Source organism: Dendropsophus ebraccatus, chromosome 11, assembly GCF_027789765.1.
Source record: "Dendropsophus ebraccatus isolate aDenEbr1 chromosome 11, aDenEbr1.pat, whole genome shotgun sequence".
NCBI classification, from domain to species: Eukaryota; Metazoa; Chordata; class Amphibia; order Anura; family Hylidae; genus Dendropsophus; species Dendropsophus ebraccatus.
In genome coordinates, this window is record NC_091464.1 from 38,512,484 (window position 1) to 38,531,449 (window position 18,966).

At 40.3% G+C, this 18,966-nt stretch overlaps 1 protein-coding gene across 1 annotated transcript in view; it reads right to left on the bottom strand.

The window, feature by feature from the left end:
• The window catches only part of SH3KBP1 (SH3 domain containing kinase binding protein 1), a 249,651-nt gene that overhangs the window by 108,454 nt on the left and 122,231 nt on the right, over positions 1–18,966 (bottom strand). The window contains exon 4 of the mRNA XM_069946144.1: positions 9,074–9,180. Coding sequence (XP_069802245.1) covers positions 9,074–9,180 — 107 coding nt within the window. The remainder of the gene's footprint in view (positions 1–9,073; positions 9,181–18,966) is intronic.

Consider the following 18,966-nt stretch of genomic DNA (forward strand, 5'->3'; position numbering starts at 1 on the left):
ATCTGGGCCTAGACGTATTTTCTATCTTTTTACACATTAAATTGATGGCGATGATCAATGAAGCATTGTTTTTTTGAGATCTTGTTTCAGGGAATGATCACAACTTTAACATAATCAACGACAAATAATTTATATAACTTGTTACTTTTCCTCAATCGAAAATATGAAAAGTTATCTCCGCTATTATTGGCACAAAATCCAATTCAAGGTCTATAAAACAGATCTTCTGGTTTCTTGAATATCTTCTATCTGACATGTGCAAAATTGATAGCATATTGTGCACGCAATAAAAATATTATGTAACATACACAGCTGAGAGAGCATGACAGTTGCCAAAGAACACTCGGTAGATATGACAACAAGGTAAAGTGACGAACTGTGGGGGTTTTCCAGAGAGGTTTTTTGGTATTCGCCTTTTAGGGTACAAACACACACACTGTATACGCAGCAGATCCGATGGTGCAGATTTGATGCTGTGTTCAGTTATTTAGATCTAATCTGATGCGTATCTGCTGCGTATCTCAGCAGAAAATACACTGCGTATACGGTGTGTGTGTTTGTACCCTTAAATTGAGAAGGGTGACCTAAAGGTAACTACAAAAAGTAATTTTTGAAGCAGCAACCTTAATATTTTTAAACATTTTGTAGACTACAGGGAGGACCACTGGCTAAAGGGAAATGGGCAGGGTGGAATTTGATCAGGAGTATGAACTTACCTCTCCCTGTGCCCATCGTGAGCGTCAGGACCGGCCTCGGGACCTCCAGCATTGACACGTCACGACACTCAGCCGGTCAATGGTACATTCAAATTTAATGGACTTTTCAATGAAAGACGCACCCAAAGGGCAAACAGCCCACCTAAACTAGAATAATGTGCCAACAAGCCCTCATTGCACTAATGCAGGGGTGGAGAACCTCCGGCCCCTGAGACATCCCGATGAGGCCCGCGTCTCTCTTGTGATGTGCACCGCTCTGGTGAAGCAAGAGCATCCTCCTGTGTCTGTGAATGCGACTGCCGCCAGATACAGGCGGATGCTGTGCACACAGGCTTCTTCCCCACCAGAGCAGCACACATCTTCTTTCTTCTGCGGGCCACGCACAATGATGTCATCTCATCGCGCGCCGCCTGCCGGAGACCGCTACAGACTAAAGAAGAGAGAGAAGAGCACCTGTGAGCGGAGGAAGTGGGATGTTTATTTTATTATTTGTTACAGACACTTGGGGTCAACTAGACTACCAGGGACATCACTGGGGGGTTAACTAGACTACCAGGGACATCACTGGGGGGTTAACTAGACTACCAGGGACATCACTAGGGGGGTTAACTAGACTACCAGGGACATCACTGGGGGGTTAACTAGACTGCCAGGGACATCACTGGGGGGGTTAACTAGACTACCAGGGACATCACTGGGGGGTTAACTAGACTACCAGGGACATCACTGGGGGGTTAACTAGACTGCCAGGGACATCACTGGGGGGTTAACTAGACTACCAGGGACATCACTGTGGGTTAAATAGACTACCAGGGACATCACTGGGGGGTTAACATCAGCTATCAGGGGCATCACTGGGGGTTAACATCAGCTACCAGGGGCATCAATGGGGATCAACATCAGCTACCAGGGGCATCAATGGGGATTAACATCAGCTACCAGGGCCATCAATGGAGGTTAACGTCAGCTACCAGGGGCATCCCTGGAAGCTAGTTAGGACTACCAGGGGCATCAATAAGGGTTACCAACAGCTATCAGGGCATCACTTGAGGTTAACCCTGGCTACTGGGCATCACTAAGGATTCACATTAGGTACTAGGAGCATCACAGAGGGTTAACTACAATAACAGGGGCATTAGGGGAACAATACTTTGCCTTGCCCCGGTGGCTGCCAACACATGCTACAAACTGCCGCGCACAGTATGCAGCCCTCAAATGATATACATGTCCGAATGGCCCTTGACAGGGAAAAGGTTCCCCACCCCTGCACTAATGGGTTGCCAAACTGCGACATGACAGGTGTCTTTTTCATTCTTTTAAAAACGGACAGGAAAAATGTGGGAACATAGCCATAAAGCTGCATCTTCTATCAATACTCAGAACATAAGTTCTATGTAACTGGATTATCATTTAGATTGATAAGTATGTGATGAGAGCCTTCCCACCATCTCTGGAGAGGCATCATGGGAAATGTAAGCTGCAGGTGGAGACGTATATCTGGGGTAAGAAGGAATCAAGATGGCAGATAACCAATAAATGTCAGATTAGATCAAATAGGTATACACAAGGCACTCCATTCTCTAGTGATAGCCTATGCTACACATAAACAAAAATTAAAGTGCTTCTTAACCCTTTGAGGACCAGGCCCAAAATGACCCAGTGGACCGCGCAAATTTTGATCTTAGTGTTTCCGTTTTTCCCTCCTCCCCTTCTAAGAGCTCTAGCACTCTCAGTTTTCTATCTACAAGCCATGTAAGTGCTTGTTTTTTACAGGAATAGTTGTACTGTGTAATGGCGTCATTCATTTTACCATAACATGTATGATGGAATTCCAAATATATTATTTATGAAGATATAAATTGGTGAAATCGCAAATAAGAATGCAATATGGTAACGTTTGGGGGGTTCCTGTGTCTACGTAATGCACTATATGGTAACAGCGACATGACACTATTATTCTATAGGTCAGCCCGAACACAACCATATGCAGGTTACACAGATTCTCTAATGTTATATATTTTTTTTTTTTATGAAATCCGTTTTTTTGCCAATTAAATATTAATAAAATGGGCCTATTGTGACGCTTATAACGGTTTTATTTTTTCACCTACGGGGCTGTATGGGGTGTCATTTTTTCCGCCATGATCTCTAGTTTTTATTAATACCATATTTGTGAAGCTCGGACGTTTTGATCACTTTTTATTAATTTTTTTTAATATATAATGTAACATAAAATCGGTAATCTGCGCACTTTTTCCCCTCTTTTCGTGTACGCCGTTTACCGGTCGCAATGACGCTTGTTATATTTTAATAGATCGGACAATTACGCACGCTACGGTATATTATATGTTTATCTATTTATTCATTTTTATATGTTTTATTTATATAATGGGAAAGGGGGGTGATTTAGACTTTTATTGGGGGAGGGGTTTTGGGGTAGTGTGTTAGTGTTTTGAACTTTTTTTTTTTTACACATTTGAAGTCCCTTTGGGGGACTTCTACATTCACTAGTTTGATTTTTACACTGATGAATGCTATGCCATAGGCATAGCATTGATCAGTGTTATCGGCGCTCTGCTCATTGAGCCTGCCTGTGCAGGCTCAGTGCAGCAGAGCGCCGATCGGACCGCACGGAGGCAGGTAAGAGACCTCCGGCAGTCCGTTTCACCGATCGGGACCCCCGCAGTCACACTGCGGGGGTCCCGATCGGTAAGTGACAGGGGACTCCCCCTGTCACTTACACTTAAACGCTGCGGTCGCGCCGCGATCGCGGCGTTTAAGGGGTTAATGACACGCGGCAGCGCGATCGCTGCAGCGTGTCATTACCGGTGAGGTCCCGGCTGCTCACTGCAGCCGGCCCCCACCTCCTATGAAGCGCGCTCCGCTCCGGAGCGCGCTTCATAGCGGGAATAACACCCATGACGTAAGGTTACGTCATGGGTCGTCTGGGGACAGACTTCCATGACGTAACCCTACGTCCAGGGTCGTCTAGGGGTTAAACAATGGCATAATATCCATAAACATCTACTTATTATATACAGTGGTGCCTTGGATTACGAGCACAATTCGTTCTGGGACTGCGCTTGTGATCCAAATCCACTCCTAAACCAAAGCAAATTTTCCCATAAGGAATCGCTGAAATGCAGACAAATGGTTCCACACCCCAAAAATAATGATTTTTTTATTCTGAATAACAGGTAAAATAAATCAAAAACATTTAAAAAGCTGGATGAGTCATACTATAAGTTACTGTAAAATATAACCAAGCAGCATGTGGTGTATATTGTATAGTAAGTGCATAAGAATGAAAAAACAGCAGCAGTTTGTAGATACAGGATGGAGATGCAGATCCCCATAATGCACTAGCGTAGTACAACAGGCTAGAAAAGAAAAGCAGGGCTGCTGTCAGAGGACTGTGTGGTCACATGATCACAATGGGGAAGGAGGTGTGGACAAATTAGGAAGTGAGAATCACAGCTTTGCAGAAGGACAGAGACAGAAACTTTTCTATACAGAAAGGAAAGGCTGAGTATAAGTGCAGGCACATTATAGCAGAAGTGTATAGCTGAGTGTGAGTGTAGGCACATTATAGCAGCAGTGTGTATAGCTGAGTGTAAGTGCAGGGACATTATAGCAGCTGTGTGTTATAGCAGCAGTGTGTATAGCTGAGTGTGTGTGCAGGCACATTATAGCAACATTGTAAATGGCTGAGTGTAAGTGCAGGCCCATTATAGCAGGAATGGAGAGGATAAGAAACACAAGGGCTGACAGACTGCAGGGAGCATGAAGGAATGAGCAGGACATATGTGGGCGCAGTCCGGGGAGAAAGTGGTTACAGCTATGGAGAGATTACCTCTACAGTCCTGTCCCCTGATGTAAGCCTCAGCCTGAAGTGGATCTTCTATGATTTGGATATTGTGGAAGACTTCCTGGGTCAGAGTACAGTGCTGTAGACCACCCTGTGCAGACCATGCCCCTCTCTTCCCCCACTCAGCCTCCCACCCAGTAGAGGGAGCTCTTACACCAAAGCAATGCTCTTAAACCAAGTTACAATTTTGAAAAACTGTGAGCTCTTAAACCAAAACGCTCTTACTCCAAGTTACTCTTAAACTAAGGTACAACTCTATACAAATACAGTATAGCATAATCTATGAGATCTCTGTATTCTTTTAGGTGCTCAAGGCCAAAAGACACAATGTTTTTTTTTCGCTGTTTTGGCTAGTACTACCACAGATCTGTATGAATAATATGCTGCATATCATGGCGACAGATCCAAAGATGTCCTGTAAAACATGTCCAAACTAATATAATACTTTTCTAACATTCCCCTTTCTAGTTATTCAGAACTCTCTAGTAGGGTATCTGACAACAGGTTTGTAAAGCAATTCTCTACTTACTGAATTTCCAAAGGCCATCAGAGCCTAGGGAAAACACAGTATATAACCTGGATCACGTTCTCCGCTCACTGCTGATCTGGCCATGAGATGCGGTAACCTGTAATTTGACACACTGATGGCAAGGTCATAGGCTCCCTTATAACTAGCGATGCCTGGCTGAGGTTGTTATTCAGCACATCCAGTCTGTCAAATAGCAAACTACTGCTGCTTATACCTACCAGTGTGACACGGAGTCCATCATTCACCTTTCTGGGGGCCCATCCTGACAACACTGAATACTATAGACTAATGTATCCAATTCCTTAAATTCAGAGCATGTTGGTAGTTGTAGTCCCACTATAGTAACCTATGTTATAAGTGGATGATTTGGAGGGTACAGTTCTAATAAATATTCTTGGCCTGTTTATCCATACAAGCCTAGAACAGCAGCAGATAGGTAATATCTCAGCAATTCAATAGAAACATGAATATGAAGCCTGCCTGACCTGGTCATCAAACCGTTTTATGTAGTTATGAGCAGCATGATAGTAACTAAGTCCCATGAAATGTATTTATAACTTCCCCTAAATGTATTGGAATATAAAACAAATCTATAAAAGCCATGTCTGGCAGACTGATGCATGCTGCCGCCTTACTTTATATAATAGGAAAAGCATCAGGCACATCTGGGGGGGGGGGAGCAGAATGGTTTCTAATACAGATTATTGCAGCTCCGCAAATATTTAGGTCACATTTTCTTGCAGAAGAATGATTTCAGGTTGTTTTATAGACTCAGACTGTAAATATATGTAGGTGGATGCTGAAAGGGAGAACATCAGGGACTGGTGCAATAGATATTTCTGCAAATGGTACAGTAACTAACATTGTTATCTAATAATGTATATGAGCACAGATCACTTATAAACAGGCGATAGATAGATAGACAGACAGACAGACAGACAGACAGACAGACAGATAGATAGATAGATAGATAGATAGATAGATAGATAGATAGAGACGGTATATAAGAAAAAAAGTGATTGCTGCAGGCCGACATTATGTTATCACTGAACTCCATGGCGATGTAAAGGTGAGTAGGGGAAGAAGCAGGGTTCCACCTTTGTAAAGATACAGAGTCTTGTGAAATGGATCGGCACAGAAGTTTGGGCAAAACAATATTTATTTCAAATGACCACACACCGGCTTTCTGTAGCGCCACTAGGTGGTGTGTTCTGAATACAGATTTAAAAATACACTGTTTATTCTACACAGTTTATTCTACTTTAGTTATGAGTGTATAGTTCATGCTTCAGTTTTTCCAACATAACCTACATTAAGCAGAAGGAGTAATACAAACTGTGAGCTTTTTTTATGGGGTTACATCTGTAACCCAACATCAAATTAGCACAAAACCATCCAAAAATGTTAACTTAAAAACGACAAGTAATAGACAAGTTAATTAAAGGGGTTCTCCGGAAACTGAATAAAGAATATTTTTTGCTAATACTGTCGTAGCCGAAGTAAGGGACGACACAGCCCCGTCTGCTGCCACTAACATTAGTGTCAGGAACTGCAGGGCTATCCAAGCCCTGCAGTTCCCAATCCGCTGCTCTGAACTAGTGCTGGTACTCAGCACTATACAGTGCGGGGTCCAGTTCCCTTCCCTGGAATATATATTCTTATATACAATACCTGGAGGAAGGCTGCCTGATACAGTCACTGTGCGCAGAAGCCTCTCTACAGTGAGCGGTGAACCATTAACAAAGCTAGCGGTGTCAGCAATCACCACTCACTGTACTGAGGCTGCCGGACACTGTGAACATGTGAGGAAGTCTCCCTCCAGGTATTGTATAAAAGAATATACGGTACACAAAGGGAACAGGACCCTGCTCTATATAGCACTGTGCGGCAGCGATTGATTAGAAAAAGGTACCAGGAATTGCAGGGCTTAGACAGCCCTGCAGTTACCAACACAAACATTGGTAGTAGAGGGACCAGTGTCGCACCTTAGTGCTGCCACTCAACAGAAGTGCATATGTACATAAAATTTTACATTTATTTTAATCAGGTTATATTACAAAGTAACATAACTTTATTTAAGCAATGAATTAGCAAAAAACAAACCAACATTTTTTCAGTCTCTGGAATTCTCCATTTAACGCCATAAAAAGGGTCAAAATAGCCCAAGTTAATGCCAAGATAATCTTCTTTGGGAGAATAGGACATTAATAAGGAATCTGATGGAACATGCCAAAAGTTTCATATAACATGTACATGCCAGTACAATAGAGACCCTCCATCAAAGGTCATGCTTATAGTCTATACTATGACAATGTAAGTATGTGAGTGAATACGGAAGTAAATATATTGGTAGAGTTCCCTTTAAATCACTAAATCATGTGCTTTATAAAAAAATATATCTTGTGCAAAATTAACATAAGTTTGCTTCTATTTAATTACAGCAAATTCCAAAGGTCTGTATGTGAGTGACATAAAAACCCACACATCAGTAACTCCATGTGAACGCCTACATATATGGAAAACTAAGATTAAAAATAGCAAAAGTTGTTTCGCTCAGTATACACCCACCATTCACAATTAACATTAAAGGAAAGGGAATAAAAGAAAAGATTTTTTTTCTTCCCTTGGAGCAATACATCTTGTGTGGTCTCAGCTCATCCACTGAAGGAATATGTCATTTTTAATTGCTACAGTGTTAAGAAACATAGAAGACAAGATTTTCTTCTTTTATATCACACCACATTATCTTAGGTGGCAATTACTTTAATGTGAATATCTGGAAATAATAAACCAGAGTTACAGGTGTTCTTTTGTTTAAGTGGATCACAACCCCGGTTAAACAATCAAAACATAGAGCTCAATATATGTATATGTTACAAATGGCTGTATGCTCTCTTCTGTTTATTAGCCTGTTTGGGGCTAATAAACCTGTAAGAATGGTTAGTTGTTGCCTATATCAGTATTTGTCTTTCTTTTGATAGCTTCCTTTTCACTGCTTGCAGTTGTCATCATTCACCTATGACACCTATGAAGCCATAATGAAAAAATACCCATAGCTTACATGTTTTACATCAACAAAGAACCAAAAGAAAAAAAGGCATATAGGATAAGATATAAAAGTATCAAATTTTATTGAATATTACTATTTAAAAAAATCCATAAACTGACAATAAATTATATGCAAACATAAACAAGGAACCAGATGACAAAAAAAAAAAAAAAAAGATAGACTCTCCCCTCAGTTTTTACCCTAATGTCCTCTGTGATCAGGAAAAAAAAAAGATATAAATAAATATATATATACAGCAATCAATATCAAGTGGTAAAAGGAAAAGAAAGAAATTTGTGCTCAATTCCTCACTGTCATAGAGATGAGCACTTCAATTCCAGTAAAAGGAAACCTCTGTTAGGGTCCTATTACATGGAGTGATTTTTAACGATTAACAACTAATGATAAACGATCGCAAACGAGATTGTTTATCGTTAACCTGAAATCGTTCACCATATTACACAGAACGATAATCGTTAGATACGATCGTTACTACGATCGTTATTGCGATCGTTACTATGATCCTTTATTCCTTCTGATCCCAGAAAAACAATGAACAACGTGCAATTACACTGAACGATTAGTAAAAAAATGCGGAACTTGAGCGAATGATTAGCGATAATTTTAGGTTCAGATCTAAATCAACGCCATAAGAATGATTTTTTGATCGTTGCCTGCAATTACACAGAACGATTATCGTTTAAATTAGAACGATATAACGATTTTTCGCATGAAAATCTTCCTGTGTAATAGGGCCCTTATTCTTCAAATGCTGAAAAGCCACTCTTATGTAGTTCTGCCCATACATCTGAGGGTTTGTTATAATGTTTCACTAAGTCTGAAGTAAACCAATAAACATACATTTATATGTTATTAGGTGTAACAATCATGTCCTTAAAGCAGATGCTTACCTCTCCAAGTACTTCAATGATCTCCCCAACTTTGAGTTCAAGTTCATCTTCATTCTGTGGTATATAACTAAAGGCCACCTGACATCTTCTCCGCCTCGTTCTCTCACCTGTATACATATGGAGAACAAGAGGTAAAACTATAATTCTAATACAAACAAGATGAACAAAACACCAATGCTTATTTGCCTTTTATTTTATATTAGATTAAATGGGAAAAAAAGCCGGGAAAGTGCGAGGCTGGAAAGAAATGGAATAAATTGATTTCACAGAATATCTAAACCTTTATAACATTCGGTAATGAGCCATACGTTGAAGATATTGTTAGAATAAACAACATTACTCTTCAGGAAGTAAAATAATACGTGTTTAAGTCTACATGTCATACTCCCTGTATACTAGTTCCAATGCCTCTGGCCTTCTCGGTCCTCTGCAGCTTTCTGCCTATATTTCTCTGTAATAACTTGTTGTCCACCATGGTGACATATGACCACAACGGCCAACCAAGATTATAAAGAATTGAGCAGAACCATCAGGGCCAGGATAGTGTTAACTCAGTATGGAAAACATTCTGAAACTTTTTTTTAAACTATTTATATCCAGTGGAGCCCCATGCAACTTCTAAAAATCTAGAATAAACTATGATCAAGCTAATGCTTACACGGGAGATGACTCCAATATTTCAAAAAGTTCTAAATACTGATCTTCACTCAGGCCTTAGCATGTGTTTTGTAGCCTCATGTCTGTCTATTACACATCGTCAGAGGTCTCCTGAGGTTATTTGCATCAAGGAATGCTCACACTAACTAGTCTTTTTTTTAGAACAACAGGTTTGTTAGTAAACAGTAAAAGTGTGCCTTTATTTACTGGCAAAGCACCTGGAAAACATACATGCCTAATCTCATCTTCTTAGCTTAAATGCTTTTTATCAATTAGCTTTAGGGAAAGTCACTAAGGGTACGTTCACACTTACCGGATTCGCAGCGGATTTTCTGCTCATCTAAATAACTGAACACAGCATCAAATCTGCACCATCAAATCTGCTGCGGATCCTGTACGTGTGAACGCACCCTAAGGGTGGTATTACATAGCCCGATAATCACTTACTGAGCCCATTACACTGAAGAACCACGCGGCTAGGGCTGCATGGGCATTGTTAGCTCTGCTTTATATAGAAAATACATAAAATACAGGTTATACTTACCTGTCCAGGCTCCCCTAGTGTCCTGCTGCCTTTTCCCCACTCACCTCAGCCATCGGTGAAGCTTCTGAAGCCGTCTCGGAATTGACAGGCCACTCAGCCAATGACTGACTGCTGTGCTGTCCCGTCTTAGTCAGTAATTGGCTGAATGGTCTGTCACTTAAGAGACCACTTTAGAAGCTTCAGCGGCCGCTGAAGGGTATGTGGAGAAAAGGACACTGGGGGAGCATGGATAGGTAAGTATTATCTTTATTATTTTCTTTACACCATTATCAGCTGTCGGCCGTGCATCACTTTTACACGCAGTGATGTGCAGTCAGCGGCCGGTGATTTTTAATAATGATAATAAAAATAACAATGTTTTTATTTGTATAGCGCCAAAAGATTCTGCAGCACTCTATATAGTTTGTCAATGGTCCGTTGATCGCCTCCTCTGCTGATCGCTGTCTTTATTACACAGAGCAATATCTGCCCGAATCGCCCTGATTCTGCAGATAATTCCTCCATGTAACAGGGCCTTAACACAGAATTTACTTAATTGTCCACTGTGCACTGTGGATGTTTACTCAATGCTCTGAATAGGAGACATGAACAGTACAATTATTTGTGTGTTATTCATTTATTTAGAATCTGACTACATATCTATCAACACAAAAATCCAAATGATTCAGTGGGATTCACTTACTTTTTCTAACAACTTTAAAATGCACAACATCTTGGAAATAAGGCAAAAGGAAGAAAAACTAAGGCGAAAAACTACAATTTTTATTTCCCGGACCTACGTGTCATTGAAAGGTGGCTAATATCAGGGGACGGTAGAGGAAGACCTTGTTTTGATATAGATAGAGATATATTACTCTCCCTGGCAACACCTTTTATTATAAACTGATATATTACATGGTAACCTGGAGTAATGTGAGCAAGGCGTTTAGATCATCCATTGTTTCCTGTGATTGATTTTTGAGTGGAACTGAAGCGAGGGTGGAAGAAAAGTGTGCACGCTTAGATTTTTCATAAGAACAGAAATAAAAGGAAAGTACCAATCATTTCTGTAGTACAAGAACTGTTGCTTCTGCATCCAAATGAACACAATACAGAACGCCTCTTCCCATTGGTTTACTTTGTGCATTAATTTATAGGTATGTATAAAAGAAAGAGTAATGACTCACAACGCAACAATAACAACGTCAGTTAGGTAAAGGCAGTAACTCACTATATTTGTATAAGACACATGTAACATCTCTGTCCACTTAGGGCTCTCGTATAAATTTCTTAGGTTATTATTAGAGATGAGCGAACCGGGTTCGGATCGAGTCCATCCGAACCCGAACGATCGGCATTTGATTAGCTGGGGCTGCAGAACTTGGATAAAGCTCTAAGGTTGTCTGGAAAACATGGATACAGCCAATGACTATATCCATGTTTTCCACATAGCCTTAGGGCTTTATCCAACTTCAGCAGCCACCGCTAATCAAATGCCGAACGTGCGGGTTCGGATGGAATCGAGCATGCTCCAGGTTCGCTCATCTCTAGTTATTATCACTGTTCTAGGAGTTTTGCATATGATCACCCATGCAACAAACAAAGGGCCGAGACGAGCTAGTCCATGTAGGCATAGACTTCTTACAGGTGTAATTGTCTTGTTTACAAGCATCTGACCTGACTCCATGTATGCAATACATATTTATAATTGAGTTATATTATAACAAGTACTGTATAATGTGGCATGAGCACTAACATACAATACATTCGTATGCCTATTGTTATAATCCGTAGAAGGAGATGACATTGGTAAAAGGGCTATCCAGCGGAAATATTTTTCTTTCTAATCAACTGGTGTCAGAAAGTTATATAGATTTGTAATTTATCTCTATTTAAAAAAAAAAAATCTTGTCTTTCCATACTTATCAGCTGCTGTATGTCCTGCAGGAAATGTTGTTTTATTTTCAGTCTGACACAGTGCTCTCTGCTGACATCTCTGGCCAAGACAGGAACTGTCCAGAGAAGGAGAGGCTTTCTATGGGAAGTAAATAAAACATTCCAATAGAAGTATATTACAAATCTGTGTAACTTTCTGACACCAGTTAATTTGAAAGAAAAATATTTTTGCTGGATAATACCTTTAATTGACTAACAGATATAATGTGGAGGCTGGTTTGTTAGAAAAATTCTTGTCACTTATGTAAAAAAAAATAAAAATCAGGCTTAAAAGGTCCTAGAACTAATGGAAAAATGAACGGTGTACTGTGATCAGTTGTTATGGGCAACACAGCTTTCTTTAAATTTAGACAGTTTAAATAAATGAGACCAATACGGCTGGTTTCACATTGGCATAGGATGTTCCGTTAGGGTTTGCCAAGCGCTGTTACTGGCTGTCACATGATAGAACTTTTGTCTTTTATGTTTTTTTGTTGTTATAACAAAAAATATGTAAAAGCTGCAGCAGGTGGAAATCAGCATGCAAAGTCAAAATCCATTGTCAACAAAACTCAGTATTAACAGTAACATGCGAGAAAAAAAAAACTGTGGCCATAGGATATTGTCATGCATTAAAACAGGCATGGACTCTTGGGACAGGGATATAATATTACCGCTTTATAAAGCTTTGGTGCGGCCTCATCTGGAGTATGCCGTCCAGTTTTGGAACCCGATTCATAAAAAGGATGTTCTAGAGCTAGAGAGGGTACAAAGACGGGCAACTAAACTAATAAGGGGAATGGAGCATCTTAGTTATGAGGAGAGATTAAAAGAATTACATTTGTTTAGTCTGGAGAAGAGACGTTTAAGGGGAGATATGATTAACTTATTTAAATATATAAATGGCCCCTACAAGAGATATGGGGAAAAGATGTTCAAGGTAAAACCCCCTCAAAGGACAAGAGGGCACTGCCTCCGCCTGGAGAAAAAAAGGTTCAATCTCCGGAGGCGACAAGTCTTCTTTACCATGAGAACTGTGAATCTGTGGAACAGTCTACCACAGGATCTGGTCACAGCAAAAACAGTAGAGGGCTTCAAAACAGGGCTAGACAAGTTCTTAGACCAAAATAATATAAATGCATATGTATAGAACCTATCACCCCTCCCCCTTCCCTGTATCCATCCCCTCCTTGGTTGAACTTGATGGACATGTGTCTTTTTTCAACCGTATTAACTATGTAACTATATATTAACTATGTAACTATATACTAAACTTACTCTCAATTAAAACCATACAATTCCTTTAAGGCTATTTCGTTGTAAGTAGGCTTCAAGTACAGTTAATGATCTTTCCCGACCAGATATCCACATAGGAATGATAAGACCCATCCCTGTCCCCCCCCCCCCCCCCCCCCCCCGAAGTTTCCCTGTGAGACAAATATATGAGACATATATATATATATATATATATATATATATATATATTCATTCCATATGAATGCTACAATATGGTTCACTAGGAAAACAATAATTCCACTGACTGATATAGTGTTCCACAGGTGTCTGTCACCATTATAGTATTAGCCTTCATAGGCGGATTACTGTAATGATGAAAACTTGCCTTATATTGGCTCTCCCTGGACATGTTGTATCAGTCTAAGTGAAGTGAATGTTCTGGGTTACTGGTTAATGTCACTGCTGAGTGAGTGGAGCATGAAAGGCGAGGGAAAAGAATACATATCTACGGTGTACCATTAGGTTTTATACACACCTTCTGCACAAGAACACTAGGTGAATATTGCATAAAGAATTATTCATATATGGAAAAAATATTCTGGGATTTAAAGGGAATCTGTCAGCTCTATATCATGATCAAAATGATACCTGTCTCAGAGCTGATGGCTGTTTGCAGTTATAAAAATACTATTCAAACGTCTATCCAAGCTCAAGTCTCATACCCCCCTTATTTTACCAAAATATTATTTTGATAAAATAATCACATTTGATTAGTTATTTTTGTTAATGCGACCACATAGGCTGGGTTTACATTTATCACTTGCATCCGTTTCAACAACTGAAGACAACCGATGCCACAACTGATACCAAAAGGTATCAGTTGTCATCTGGTTTTCTATCCTCTTTTCCAATGGGCAGGCCGTACAACAGACTGCTACAAGACACGTTCTAAAGTATGGCATGCTGGATGCTTTAAACTCACCCATCAAAATGAATGGGATCAGTTCAAAGATGCTTTTTACCTCCAAAATAACGCCGCATCACTGGATGAATGTAAATCTGGCCTTAAAAACAAGCTCCTAATGTCATACTGACTGCTGCAAAATTAGCATTTTATGTACTATGTAATATACGAATGACTAACGTTTTTTTCTGCTTTTAAAACTTTATTGCATTTTTTTGTCCAAAAACATTGCAGCTATAAACTAGCTGACCCATAGTGAATGCATCTGATCAGTGAACTACTGAACTAAATGCAAGGAGAACCAATCAGAAGAGTCTAGTTCACTCAGCAAGCTACTGAGCTATATAAGCCAGGAGAACCAATCAGGAGAGTCTAGTTCAACCATATGTATATGACTTTGCTCAGCAGTGACACCTGTGGTGGTTAGAGGTACTGACTATAGTGAATGTGTGAGGGAGAAGTAAGCTGAAAGTAGCATATACAGCACAGAGTGAGGATATAAGAGCCAGTGCAAGACTGGAACTCTGGCTAAGAAGATGACTACACTACAGGTGAGCTGGATGAACAGACTCACACACACAGGCTGTGTATAGGCAGTGTAGTTGCATAGTTTTTATTTGTATTTTCTGGGATGTGCTGTGTTTTATTACTTTCATTTTCCAGCATAGGGGACTGAAAAGCAAATTGCAGTATGACAGTGATAGAGCTGGAGCTGCTGGGCTGGACTCTCTGTCGCCCCCTGGCTGTAATTTATTTTCAATATTCCTTGCCAGGAAAATTATCTAAACCATTTAGGTCATTTTGAAGATTATTTCATTTTGAACTGATCATTCACAAACTTCCCATCACTACTGTACAGTAAGCGTCTTATATCTACCACTGGTCTTGTCTTCTGGATATGTTTTTTTCATCCTATCCTAACATATTACTAATTCATTACTGGATCGCAACAACCCTGTGATCTACGGCACCCAAAGATTTTTGGTGAATATAACAATTTACTATATTCTAAAACTATCTGCACAAAAACCGCCTATTCATGAAAGATACTGCTGAAACTTTTAATATGTATACAAAAATGCCTATACTTCTGTAAACCCCATGAAAAGGTAGCACAAACACAACAAGGAAAATCTCATATAGACAAACATACAATAAATGAGGGACTGTGCTGAGTCGCATCTTTGTACAGCTGTAGTACAGAAGTGATGTCTGGCTGTGATCCCACAAAATAATAAAGAATTTTCTGATAAGTGTCTGAGTAAGCAGGATGGTAAGCAGCAATATATGTGAGTAAGCAGGACAGCAATCCATTTCCTGATGAATATCACCTGCCTGGGGAGCGAGTAATAGTCATTTCTACATCTGCTGACCACTTGCGCCTTCTAGAAGCTCCACAGAGAAAACACCCAAAGTGATTCATTGGATGACATGGTCCCTCTATTGATCACAATGAAATATTTTATAGCGTTCACATTTCTGATGATTTCTTCTCAGAATACAAGGCTTTAAGGAAGAGGACTTATGCACATGTCTTTTATAAGGAGCAGTAAAGGGCACTCATAGAATTGCACAGCACCTGAATGTAGAGTCAGTAATGAATATAGAGTTATATAGCTAGTTATGTATGACTCTATATGGAACATAGTAAGCAGCCATATGGGAATCCCTGTGCAGGAGGCCCCAAGCTGGGTTTATAATACTGGGCTTTTGTCTGGGCCACCCCTGGACAGGTGCTATATGTATTCATAGCTAGGTATATCTTGTTCTTGTTATTTGCATTTGTAACCTCTTGCTTTGTCTTTGTCAGTAAAGAATATTTTTTCACTTATTATGTCTGGACTGAACCTATTTATTAACGCATCTTAGAATCCAGTAAAACACTGCTGAATCAGCAGCAAATTCCTCTGTTAGGCTATATTCACACTACGTATATTTCAGTCAGTATTGTGGTCCTCATATTGCAACCAAAACAAGGAGTGGATTAAAAACACAGAAAGGATCTGTTCATACAATGGTGAAATTGAGTGGATGGCCGCCATATAACAGTAAATAACGGCCATTATTTCAATATAACAGCCGTTGTTTTAAAATAACAGCAAATATTTGCCATTAAATGGCGGCTATCCACTCAATTTTAACATTGTGTGAACGGATCCTTTCTGTGTTTTCACTCCTGGTTTTGGTTGCAATATGAGGACCACAATACTGACTGAAATATACGTAGTGTGAACCCAGCCTAAGGCCACCATCTATGTCAGCATAGAAAAACATGACAATTACAAATATTCTGACATGGTCAAAATTCCCCTGTTAGGAGCCATGGTAAGGCTGGGTTCACACTACGTATATTTCAGTCAGTATTGAGGTCCTCATATTGCAACCAAAACCAGGAGTGGATTAAAAACACAGAAAGGATCTGTTCACACAATGTTGAAATTGAGTAGTTTTTGCGGGGTGGAACAATGCCTTAGTTTCAATGGGATCCCGGCCGGAGCGTATACACATTGTATACGCTCCGGCCGGGATCCCGTGCGGCCCCGCAAATAACTGACATGTCAGTTTTCTGCGTCCGCAAGAAACCCTGTCAGTTCACACAGTGAAGTGAGCGCCCGCATCAGAGCTCTGCGGCCAGACAGATCATCCGGCCGGTACCTAAGTATCGGACGGGATGATCCGGGCAGAGACCGGCCGTTCCGTGACCCGGCCGGGTCACGGAACGGCCGGTCTCAATACATTGTGTGAACATAGCCTTAAACTGTGATTATTCAGATTTCCCTGTTTCATGCTGCTTGTGGTTCAGGCATCATAAAACTTCTGATAACTTCCCTTGTACTAAATAAGTCACTGTGTACTTGTATTTGTTATTTAGGGAAATCCTAATAGTTGTCCTCCGACGTTATTATATCTTGTATTATTGCTATGATTGGAAACTGCAACACTCTATAATAGTAACAATGTAAACAACTTCTAATCCCTTTTTAATAATAGCACACTGCCATTCTCCAGGCCAGGCTGTCATGGCGACAACTTGATCCCACTAATGCGACAAAGAACTGAAATAATTATGTCCTTGTCACTAATACAGAAAAGATGGCACGGAATGCAAGCTCTCTGTGCCTGCATGCTTTTATGGTACTTATAAAAAGAAAAATTGTAAAATTAAAACTTTACAAAAAAATAAAAAAAATTTCACACTGCCCGCATAGCCCTCATCTAAATCGGGGGACAGTTATGTATGCACACAGCCACTTTGTTCATAGTTTATGTGACTACTAAAGATAGTTGAGTATAGTCCTCCCCATTCTATATGGGGTATGGTGAGGTATTATTTCTGTTGTTAGGAGCCACACTGTGCATGAGGCCTCAGAATGCATTTTTCCTCATGCACACATCAATTTTTTCTTCCGGGACCTCATAAATCAGGATCAGTGATGACCTAGAGAAACCATCCACAAGCAATCAGTTTTTGTGGATCTGCAAAAAGGATGGGAGGGTAAAAAATGGCCACTGGTGGGGGTCTGCCTAAGGACTTCCAGGCAATGCTTAAGTAAATATGTACAGCACATGGATGGTGCATTTGTATTAACATCTGTTAGCGTCTCTGTTATGCAAAAATTAACCATATAAAAGCAGGTCCTACTTTTTTACAGAATGGATTGGTGGCCAAAAACAAGTCTGTTTTCATATTTTATATCCGGATGTGTGGATGCTTCAACTGAAATCAGTGAGTTTTTTTCTGTGCGTATACCAGTATTCTGATTTATGGACAGATAAAACTGTTGCAAGAATTTACAGCTCTACTGTGTTTTATGTCTGGGATGGGGTGCACATTGATATTGGGCTAGGGATGGGGGGAAATTAACAAAGAAAATATGCTTACTGAACCTCGTCCCCCGCGCTGCGCCACATCACAGAGTTCCCGTACCCCGCCGGATGCCATTTTCTCCCATCTGTGAGGTTCATCATGACCCAGCTGCCTTGTCACTGAAGGCTGGGATTTAGCCTGCTCGGCCAATCAGTGACTGCAGCCGTGTTCCGCCCCAGTCACTGACTGGTTGCGTGGGGCAACCCTCAGCCAGGTCATGATGTAAAAGCAGGGGGAGACGTGCAGGCTGTCAGCAGGGTTCAAAAGCGGGATGTGCACTGCTCGGGCATTGGGACAGGTAAATATAGCCCCCCCGACTGATTTTTTTAACTTTAACAAAATACTGACCCAAATTCTGGAGTGTCATTCTGGAGGATTGAATTAATCCATTATATGATGCTTCATGTGACCATGAAACAATCATTCAGGTACACATCAGCTCCCCTAGAGGAGTTCATAGGACTGGGACCCCATGATCACCAGTTCTTCATGTGACCCATAATATGGAAGGGTAAAAAACAAAGGTTACTTTCCTGTTTTAAATGTTGGATTCTGTTGAGCATTGATAATAAGCCAAATCTGCCAGAAAGGGCTAGATAAAATTGACCTATTTCTAAATGGTCTGGCTTTTACTTTTATTCCTGTAGAGCATTAAATACTTTCAGACACAAGTGAAATTGTAAAGAGAGATTTTCACACAATCTGTCGCT